Source organism: Prunus avium, chromosome 1, assembly GCF_965620075.1.
Source record: "Prunus avium chromosome 1, drPruAviu1.hap1.1, whole genome shotgun sequence".
Classification (NCBI taxonomy): Eukaryota; Viridiplantae; Streptophyta; class Magnoliopsida; order Rosales; family Rosaceae; genus Prunus; species Prunus avium.
Window position 1 is genome coordinate 14,685,343 of NC_142284.1, and position 11,501 is coordinate 14,696,843.

The window sequence follows — 11,501 nt, forward strand, 5'->3', positions numbered from 1 at the left end:
GTGTTAAAAAAGCAAACCGTGTTAAAAATATTGTGATTCCTCCCCTGTGGCCACCAATTTGTAATCGAAATTAGAAGAATCATATATTGTAATCGAAATTAGAAGAATCGAATGTTACAGTTAGTCTATATGCAGACAAGAAGGACGTAGAAGTTTTTCTTTAATTATTTATATTTAGTTGATTTTTTATTTATGGGTTCATCGTTCTTGTTTGTTTTATTATAATTTGGCTGGATGCTGAATTTGTTGTGTTGCAATTTTCATTGAATAGGATATTTGTAACACTGAAATGACAACTAATATCGCTCTGATGTGTCAATATAACATGCCTTTTTAGGACGCAAACCTCTCAAAGCTTTTAGGGTTTCCACATCAAGCATCACCCCTTGTTCGATCATTTCCTCAACGAGCCTCAAAGCTTCACCTATCCTTTTAGCTTGCATATAGCCGTTGACCAAGGATTTGTAGCAAGAAGCAATATCAGGGACATTATCTTTTATCACCATTAAATCAATGACCTTCTTTGCCTTATCCATTTTGCCACGAAAACAATAATCATCAATTAGCATACTGCAAGTTATTTTGCTCAGCTCCATACCATATTTAACTTTGGCCTCAACTACTTCATGAGCCACTTCTGGCATCCCTCCATGGAAGAGAGCATCCAAAAGTGTTAACAAAGTTATGATATTAGGTAAGACTCCCTGAACTACCATTTCATCAAACAACCTTGTGGCTTCAGCCCATTGATCTGTACGGCACATGCCATAAATTAGAGTGTTGTAAGTGACAATGTTAAGCCTCATACCTCTTTGGGACATTAGCTCTAACACGGAGAGCGCTTCCTCAGTCCGTGTCTCCTTGCAAAGAGCATGTATTACAGTGTTAAAGGTTACAACATTTGGTGCAATTCCTTCATCCAGCATTCTATTAAACAACCTTGTGGCTTCTTTCCATTGCGCGGAATGGCAGAGGCTATTAATTAAGGAGTTGTAGGTGACGACATTAGGCTTTACACCTCTACGGAACATTTCTTCCACAAGGTTAAGTGCCTCTGCTGTCTTCCCTTCCTTGCACAAAGCATCCAACACAGAACTGAATGTAACAATATCAGGGGAGGCTCCACAATCAATCATGTTTCTAAATAGCAGCACAGCTTTTTCCCACTTACCAGACTTGCACGCAGCACAAATTAAGGAATTGAAAGTGAAAACATCAGGCTTTATGCCTTTGTTTTTCATTATTTCAAACAGAGCAAGTGCTCGTGTCCAAAGACCCATGTTGCATAATCCATAAATTAATGAACTGTAATTGATGATATCCGGCGCAACACTTTTGTTGATCATATCTCGAAATAGGGTCAGCGCCTCATCTATTCTTCTTTCTTTGCATAATCCATAAATTAATGAATTGTAACAGAAGTTATCTGGTGCAACACTTTTGTTGATCATATCTCGAAATAGGGTCAGCGCCTCGTCTATTCTTCTTTCTTTGCATAAGCGGTCAATGATTGGATTATAGCATTGAGGGTCAGGCTTAAACCTTCCATCTTCATACATTTGCTCGAGTATGTCAAGCGCCATACATGTTTTCCCAGCTCTGCACAACCCATTAATTATAGTAGCATAAGTGATTTCACAACATGCTAATCCTTTCTCTTCTATTTTCCGGAGTAACTCCATTGCCTCAGAGAGCGACCTATACTTGCAAACCCCATGAAGCAAAGCATTCAAAGTATAAGCACTGGGCTGAAGACCATGTTTAAGGATAGTTGCTAAAACAGAGAAACCCAAGTCCACCCGATTCATACGGCACAAGCAATTGATAACAACATTCAGTGTATCGACTTCCGGGTGTAAGCCAACACAAGCCAGCATCTGTTTATACATAGAAACTACAGTGAAACACTGATTCATCTTGGAGAGTGCCCCAAACAAATGATTAATAGCCGAAATCGAGGGAATGGGTTTCATTTGAATTACGGAATCGAAGTGACCTAGTGCTTCATCTAACCCAAGATTCCCAGATTTACAACGCGTTTTTACCAAATCCTCCAAATCAATGGTTTCCTTAACACTAACAGTATGACAACGATTGACAGCAAAAGAGCAAAACTGGCTTCGGAAAAAGACGAGCCCAAACAGAGAATAGAGAGAAGAAGGATTACCCTTTTGGAGAAGCGTGAGCCCTGGAGCTCTTCTGGCCATAATTTTCGTCATCATCGACCAGCTCCTAAGGCAGAGCAAGCAATTCACGATTTTTTTTGGTCGAAAGGAATGAAATTTCAAAGCCAGCGACTCAAACAAAACAAAACAATACGACGAACAAAACAAAACCATAACCAAACAAAACTCAACCTAAAACCAAAGCCAGCGACTCAGGTGGGAACTCCTTTTTACGAACCCTATTTGCGGCTCCATCTCAGCCATCAAAATGATCTCAACGGCTGGAGAGAAAAAGAGAGATTACAATAGAAATGGGTACGCTGCACTTTCCTTTCTCTCTCAACTGTTTTTTTTTTTTTTTGGTCTTAGTACTCTCTCAACTGTTTATTCTCTCTGTTAGTGGTATTTTTACTTTCTGTTTCTAGTAATTTAATTAAATATTTGTCTACTGATCCTCATTTTTTGTTATTTTTGCTTGGACCTTGGAAAAGAACAAATTTGATTAAATGAAACTCTAATGACACATGGCAATAACGACACACCCTTCAAGTGATGTCACTTGTCATTATCTTATGTTTATTACTATTTGTAGTAAATGAAGCGATGTTGAAGCTGTGGTGAATCCGTTTGGAGCGTGTAGGCAAACAAATGATGCTAAAGCGTTGCGATTATGACTTGTGTCAATTCTTTATTATTTTATTGCATTTTTGTAAAATTTATAATTTTTTAAAACTACAAAAATATACGAAGGGTTTAAGCAAGGTCGTTGCAATGACTCTTCTCTTCGTATTTAAAGTGTCAAGCCAGCCAAAGCTTTAAACAAGAACCTGCACGAATTAAATGAACATGCAAAAAATCAAACGAAGCTAAAAGGTCACAATTTAACATTCAGAGGAATACTCAATAGAAAATGCAGCAGTACCAACGTTTAAGCAAATATTCTGAGGAAAACTCTCTTTTTTTCTTTCTATATTTGATTATCTTCAAAACAATAAATTTTACTATAATTAGACAAAGTTTTGTCATGTTTTACCTAGAATTCAGTACCAGAGCAATGAATAACCACAAGCTGTAACAATACAATCCCAACGGGCAGAAGAAAAATCTTCTCCATAATTTGAGACAAACCAAATTCTTTATCTATAAACAGACCCTATTTTCAATGGGGTTGGAGACAACACATTAAAAGCAGAAGTGAAATCACAAAGCTTTAGCATTTAGAAATAAGAGCAAAAAAAGACCAACTAGGATTCAGATTGCTTACCTCGAAAAAGATGGTATTTCCCTGTGCTTTGGTTAGAGAAAGTTTTGTATAGCTTTGGTTATATATATACACCTCAAATGTAAATGTAATTAACAAGGTTAGTAAATGAGAAGAGGATTATTCAGTAAAACTATTCTTCTGTTTTCCTTTGGTTTCTTTGGTTTCTTTATGGTATCAATTGCCACTGCCTCACGGCACTCTTCGATCCTAGTCTCTTCTGCTGTGCTCCGATCTCTGGTTTGATCTCTGATCTGTAAGCAATTGACTGTTGCTGTTCTTCAATCTTGATTTTTTTTTTTTGTCTCCTTCATCTTGATCTTTGATGGCGTCACCTCTTGAATCCTCTTCTCCGATTCCGTCAATCCCCACTCAGAATCCTAATTCTTCCTTTTCAAAACTTAATTCGCCCCAAACCTACACTTCTCTTACGATTCAAAACATTGGTAGCTGTTAAAATATCACTTATAATTGAGAATGCAGAGTAATATATTGGGATCCGGATCCTCTGCTCTGATTTTCTCTCCCATGATCTGCTATACTTTCACTATAATGCTGCCACATCATTAAAAAACAATCCAAAGGTAGAGAATATAGCACGTGTATTTTAGAAATAAATAACATATATTTTATATATTTTTTGACAAAGTAAAGGCAATAAACAACGTTCTCTCCCCTTCTGTTCATCCTTTTGCCATCCAAGGGTTGAGTTGAGGTGCAGAAACTTTTGGCAAATGACACCAAAGATGGATATATAATGAATTATTGGAATTTGTTAGGAAAATGATGATCAAAAGAAAAACGATTCCTCTGTGAAGCGGCTTTTTGAGAATCCACAATTGTTAATTACGATAGGAACGGCGGCCTTAGGCATTTGGTATTTGTGCTCTAACGGCATGGTTATCATTCTCTCTGCTTATGATCTCTTGATTGGAAATAACATTTGCCCTTCTATTTTCAGTGATTAAATTGATTAGATTGTCCTCGTCAGTAGAGATCAATCTAATAACACATTTTTGAAGAAAAAAAGCTTGTATATATGTCCTAAAAGCTGATGAGAGATGGAGAAGACCAAGAATTATGTCAAATTCGATCAAACGCGGAACTGGTTGTTGTCCAAAAGTTTGAGAAATCAGATAATTAATAAGTGTATGCTCATTGTTTGGTTGATGAGGAACAAAAAGAAGAAGAAAAAAGATTTGTCTTTCAATAGGACAGAACACGAAGAAGAAGAAGAAAAGATGATAGAACACGAAGAAGAAGGAGAAAAAGAGAGAAGAGGATAGAACACAAAGAAGAAGAAGAAAAAAAAAGCTTTGGACGTTAAATATCCCGTTTGTTGGGTATTAGGGTCGTTTTTTTTTCTTTTTTAATTAGGAGTAAATTGGCTTTTTGTTTTAGGATGATGTGTCAACATTTAAATCCCTTAGATTAAATTTTAATGAGGTGGCGTATGGAGAAAAAAAGTAAAGCAGATCATAGCAGAGAAAATCAGAGCAGAGGATCTGAATCCAATATATTGAATGAAAGTGGCTTTTAAATAGCCTTACAGAACAGAAAGCAAAAGAACACGATCCCATGACTAACAGTCCCTGATATCAAGGGATCCTCCTAAAGAAAAGTTCAAACCTTATCTACTTCCTTAAAACAAAGTTTATTTCAACTAAAACTAAACAACTTTAACAAATAGTAAATAATAACTTTTCATTCTCCCTTAAATTGAAAAGCAATTAAGCTTTCAATTTAAAGACAAACTTGAGCAGATCCCCAGCAATTTCCGCATCTTTACGAATGCCTCCAACTTTAATGGCTTGATTAGGATATCAGCAACCTGCATATTGCTTGGACAGTGCTCTAACTCAATTACTTCATTTTTGACAAGATCTCGAAGGAAATGGAATCTGACATCAATGTGCTTGCTCCTCCCATGCATTACTGGATTTCTGGACAGCTTAATAGCAGAGCTATTGTCACAGAAAATCACAGTAGGCTTATCTTGTTGAAAGCACAGTTCTACGAGCAACCTTCTTAGCCAAACAGCTTGACTTGCACTTGAAGTTGCGGCTATGAATTCAGCTTTTGTTGTAGAGAGAGTAACAACTGGCTGTTTTTTCGATGACCAAGAGATAGCTGCTAAACTTAGCATGAATACATATCCGGATGTACTTTTCCTATCATCAAGATCACCTGCATAGTCACTGTCGCTGAATCCCATTAACTCACCCCCAGCTTCCTTCTTGTTTATAGTTTCCTTCTTGTAGAATAGACCAAGGTCTGTTGTTCCTTTCAAATAGCGAAGCACTCTCTTAGCTGTCTGATAATGAAGTTCAGTAGGTGAGTCCATGTACGTGCTAATAAGGCTCACAACAAACATCAGATCAGGTCTGGTAGCAGTTAAGTACATTAGGCTTCCCACTATCTGCTTGAAGTGAATGCTATCGACTCTTTCTCCTCCCGCATCCTTCTTAAGCTTTGTTCCTGGAACTATAGGATTTTGGACAGAATTGCAATCTTCCATGTGAAATCTTTTGAGAATTTCCTCAGCATATTTCTTCTGTCCAATAAAGACCCCATTGCTTGTTTGCTTCACTTCAATTCCAAGAAAATAGTGCATTTTTCCCAAGTCTGTCATCTCAAATTCTTCCATCATGGACTTCTTGAATTCTTTGAACATATCTTCATTATTTCCTGTGAAAATTAGATCATCCACATAAAGGCATACAATAAGAATCTCACATTCTTTACCATGCTTGACAAACAAAGTGTGCTCGTATGGGCACTTGGTGAATCCAGCTTTCAAGAAGTGTGACTCTATACGACTATACCAAGCTCTTGGAGCCTGCTTTAGTCCGTATAGAGCCCTTTTTAATATGTAGACCTTCTGTTCTTTCCCTCTTTGCACATATCCAGGGGGTAGATCGATGAACACTCTTTCATTGAGCTCTCCATATAAAAATGCAGACTTCACATCAAGTTGATAGATTGACCAATTATTTTGTGTAGCTAAGGATATAACCAAGCGTATGGTATCATGACGAACCACAGGGGCAAATACTTCTGAATAATCAATACCATATTCTTGAGTATAACCTTTAGCTACTAACCTGGCCTTGTACTTGTCAATCTCTCCATTTTCTTTGAATTTGGTCTTGAATATCCACTTCACTCCCACTGTTTTTTCCCCTTCAAGCAAGTCACTCAACTCCCACGTATCATTTCTTTCAATAGCTTGTATCTCCAAGTCCATGGCTTTTCTCCACTTTGAACTCTTCACAGCATCATCAAAATTAGCGGGATCATTCCCACCAGTCAAAGCAATTTGAGCAATGTTCTCATTATTTGAGAGCTCATTACCGCTCACATAATCTATCATCCAGCCAAGGGGTCTTCTTTGCCTTGATACATTTGGTGAAGCTTCAGTAATTCTTGGTGAATTGTGTCCAACAGGTTCATCTTCTACTTCTCTGGTTGTGACTTCTTCAACACCATTCACTGCTTCAATTTCTTCAAGATCAACACCAGCTCTCTTTTCTTGTTTATTGTTCCAGTCCCAACCATTAGCTTCATCAAATACCACATCTCTACTGATTATGATCTTTTGAGTCTTTGGATTGTACAGTCTGTAGGCCTTTGACTCTTCACTGACTCCGAGCATCACACATTTTGTGCTCTTATCATCAAGCTTGGTTCTTAGATTGTTTGGAGTGTGAACATAAGCCAGACAACCAAAAACCTTAAAATAATTCACTTGAGGTTTTTTGCCACTCCATGCTTCCTCTGGTGTTACATTCTTCACAGCATGAGTAGGACATCTGTTTAGGATGTGTGAGCTCCAATTCACAGCTTCGGGCCAAAATTTCTTTGGGACCTTCATTCTTGCTAGCATGCTCCTTACCATGTTCATAATGGTACGATTTTTCCTCTTGGCCACATCGTTTTGTTGTGGTGAGTAAGCTGCAGTTAATTGCCTGTGTATACCATTCTTCTCACAGAAATGAACAAATTCATTGGAAGTAAATTCTCCACCCTTGTCAGTTCGAATAGCTTTAATAAACACACCAGTTTCTTTTTCAACAGAGGCTTTAAATTTCATGAAAACTACTAGAGCTTCAGACTTCTCAGTAAGAAAATATATCCATGTTTTCCTACTAAAATCATCAGTAAAGGTTATGAAATACCTTTTGTTGCTGTTGGAGATTGGGTTAACAGGTCCACATATGTCAGAATGCACCAATTCAAGTATTTGTGTGGCTCTCCAATTGCTCTCCTTAGGAAATGGCTCACGATGTTGCTTTCCCACCATACATTCTTCACAAACTTTTGAAGGGACTTGCAGTGGAGGAAGACCTTTCACCATATTTTTTTGTTGGAGTGCTTTGAGACCATTGAAGTTTAGATGTCCAAATCTATAGTGCCACAACCACGTGTCCTCTTCTGTTGTGGATTTGAAACACATTTTCTTTTCAGCTGCTGATTCAGTTTTGAGCAAAAACATGCGGTTGGAAGTCATATCAGCTTGAATGATCAAACCTTTATCAGGATGATGAATCTGACAAGAGTTCTTTTGAATCAAAATGACAATTCCTTTCTCTTGCAACTGACCAAGACTGATCAGATTGCTTTTTAACTCAGGAACATAAAATACCTCAGTTATACAGTGCTTCACTCCATTGACTTCAATCCTTATGTTGCCTTTTCCCATGACACGAAGACTGGAGTTGTTTCCAAGCTTCACATTATCCCTGAAAGATTCATCCATTTTTGAAAACAGCTTCTTACTTCCACTCATGTGATTGCTGCATCCAGAATCCAAGTACCAAGTGCTGCTCATTTGATCACCTTCATCTTCAACATATGCCATCAGCAACATTTCTTCCTTAGTCTCAGCCACATTAGCCTTATACTCCTTCTCCTTCTGAGGACATTCATACTGAAAATGTCCAAGTTCATGACAATGGTAACACTCCACAGTTGATTTGTCAAATGAACCTTGTCGGCCTCTCCCTCTTCCACGACCTCTGAAACTGCCTCGACCTCTTCCTCTTCCTGGTGAATAAGTCTCTTGACTAACCTTTAGATCTTGCTTTTCCATTTCATGGCAGGTCATCCTTTGTTCATGTACCAGCAGACTACTTTGCAGTTCATCAATTGAAAGGGCATCAATATCCTTTGACTCTTCAATTGAACATACAACATAGTTGTACTTAGGTGTCATAGACCTGAGAATCTTCTCAATCACAATGACATCTTCCATTCTATCTCCATGTATCCTCATTTTGTTTGCAACAGTCAATGTTCTCGCAAAATAGTCAGTGACTGTTTCTCCATTCTTCATTTGCAACATCTCGAACTCTTTGCGAAGAGCTTGCAGTTGTGCACGTTTGACTCTAGCCGTGCCTTGATACTTTTTCTTCAAGGAATCCCAGATATCCTTTGCCGTATCCTTCTTCAGAATTGTCTCCAAAATTGCTCGATCAATGGCTTGAAACAAGTAATTCTTGGCCTTCAAGTCTTTGAGCTTCTGATCCTCTAAGATTTTTTGTTGAGCTTCTATCAACACCGTTCCTCCTGCATATGCTATGATTCCATTCTCCACGAGACTCCAGTATTCTTTAGATCTCAAAAAATTCTCCATTAACATGCTCCAATGGTCATAGTGACCATCGAAGCGTGGGATGGACGGTTGAACAAAGCTGCTTCCTTCAGTCGACATTGATACTTGCTACGGCAAGAGTTGCTGCTTTCTTTGCTCTTCAGGCCCCAATTTGGTGCTTTGATACCAATTGTTAAAATATCACTTATAATTGAGAATGTAGAGTAATATATTGAATGAAAGTGGCTTTTAAATAGCCTTACAAAACAGAAAGCAAAAGAACACGATCCCATGACTAACAGTCCCTGATATCAAGGGATCCTCCTAAAGAAAAGTTCAAACCTTATCTACTTCCTTAAAACAAGGTTTATTTCAACTAAAACTAAACAACTTTAACAAATAGTAAATAATAACTTTTCAGTAGCATGGTGCCGATCAAGCTCAAGCGTTCGAATTATCTGCCCTTGTGTGCTCTGTTTGCCCCAATTCTTCGTCGCTACAAGCTTCTTGGACTCATTGATGGAACTGAGCCTTGTCCGGTGCCATTTTTACCAGACCGATCACTCAATCCTGCTTACAAGAGTTGGTATGAGAAGGATCAGAATCTTCTCATCTGGTTCAATTCGACACTCTCTGAGGAAGTCATTCCGTTTACTATTGATGTTTCTTTGTCCAGAGATTTGTGGCTCAAACTTGAGCAGCGCTTTGGTGGTGTTTCTGATGCTCATATTCATCAGCTTTGTTCTCGTCTTCAGAGTATTCAGAAAGGCTCCCAATCAATGGCTGATTATCTGCAACAGATTAAGGAAATTTCTGATTCCCTCATTGCAGCTGGAGCTTCGGTTTCGGACAACGATCTTATTGCTGCTACACTGGCTGGGCTTCCTGATGAGTTTGAATCATTCATTGATTCTATCATGCTTCGTCTCTCTTCAACATCTCTTGATGAATTACATGGATTATTACTCACAAAAAGGAGCTTTACATGACTCGAAGGAAGAAAATTGCCTCATCTGCGACCACTGAACCATTTCATGCTCTCTCGGCCCAAGTCTCACCGCCTCTTCTTCCTACACCACCTCAGGCATTTGCTGTTCAACATCCACCCCTTTAAAACTCTTTTTGATATAATTCCAATCGTGGCAGGAACAATCGATTTTCCAACAATCGAGGCAACTACAATTCTGGCAATAATCAGGGCAACTACAATTCTGGCTATTATCAGGGCAGCCACAACTCTGGCTTCCCTTCTGGTTTCAATCGTGGTCATAATTCCAACTCTCGTGGTTCCTTTTCCTCTGGTGCTCGTGTTCCTTGCCAGATCTGTGGAAATACAAGTCATGAGGCCATAGACTGCTATGATCGCATGAATCCTGAAATTTATGGTAAAATCCCTCCCACCAAGCTTGCTGTAATGTGTGCGCACTATACATCAAAGCCCTCTCCTTCCTGGCTCATTGACTCTGGCGCAACTTCTCACATTACCAATGACATCTCCAACATCTCCTCTCCATCTCCTTACACCGATGAAGACAAAGTCTATATTGGTGATGGTAAAGGTCTGTCCATCAACCATATTGGTTCCTCTTTGTTACATACTCCCAGTACTTCTTTTAAATTGAAAAATGTCCTTCATGTTCCTCAAATGAAGCACAACTTGTTGTCTGCTTTTCAATTTGTCAAAGACAATTCATGTTCATTGACACTTGATTCTGATGGATCCCTTGTAAAGGATTGTTTTACGGGGAAGATGCTTTTGCGAGGACCAGTTAGAGATGGATCCTATCCTTTGCAAAGCTCTCCTTCAACTGGTACTCTTCTTCAATTTCTTCATCAACATTTGTCAGTATTAAAGCTCCAGTGAAGATTTGGCATAGTAGATTGGGTCATCCCTCCTCCAATATCTTTCGAAAAGTGATTTCTGTAAGTGGTTTTCAGTATTACTTGCTGTTAGTAGATGATTACACCCGATATAGCTGGTTCTTTCCCTTTAGAAGAAAGTCTGAGGTGTATTCTACCTTTGTTACTTTCAAGACATATGTGGAAAAATCTGTTGGTAATCAAATAAAGGCTATCCGTTCTGACTCAGGGGGTGAATTCACTAGTGCTTCCTTTCAGTCTTATCTTAATTCGCATGGAATTTCTCATCAGTTCAGTTGCCCACATACACCTGAACAGAATGGCTGTGTAGAACGAAAGCATAGGCATCTTGTCGAAACAGCCAGAACCTTGTTAGTAGCTTCTAATGTTCCTAAAGTCTATTGGGTTGAAGCTCTATCCACTGCTACTTACTTGATCAACAGGTTGCCCATTTCTGGTCTTGCAAAATCTCCATGCGAGTTTTTATTTCATACATTCCCAGATTATACTAGGCTAAAGATTTTTGGGTGTAGTTGTTACCCTTGGTTAAAACTTTATGTTTCCTCTAAACCTGATGGCAAGAGCACGCAGTGTGTTTTCCTTGGATATAGTTTACAACATA

The 11,501-nt window shown here is 38.5% G+C and overlaps 1 protein-coding gene across 1 annotated transcript; it reads right to left on the reverse strand.

Annotated features, from left to right (window-relative positions):
• Window positions 1-242: 242 nt before the first annotated feature.
• Window positions 243-2,376, reverse strand: LOC110773012 (uncharacterized). The gene is made up of 2 exons (XM_088246141.1): window positions 2,168-2,376; window positions 243-1,877 (listed from the first exon to the last, which is right to left on the reverse strand). The coding sequence occupies exon 2, from the start codon at window positions 1,875-1,877 to the stop codon at window positions 297-299; it is 1,581 nt and encodes a 526-aa protein (XP_088102267.1). The 5' UTR covers window positions 2,168-2,376; the 3' UTR covers window positions 243-296.
• Window positions 2,377-11,501: the final 9,125 nt, after the last annotated feature.

Bases quoted from the DNA above. Each gene is read 5' to 3' on its own strand.
- LOC110773012 (XM_088246141.1), bottom strand. From the start codon at position 1,877: ATGCTGGCTTGTGTTGGCTTACACCCGGAAGTCGATACACTGAATGTT.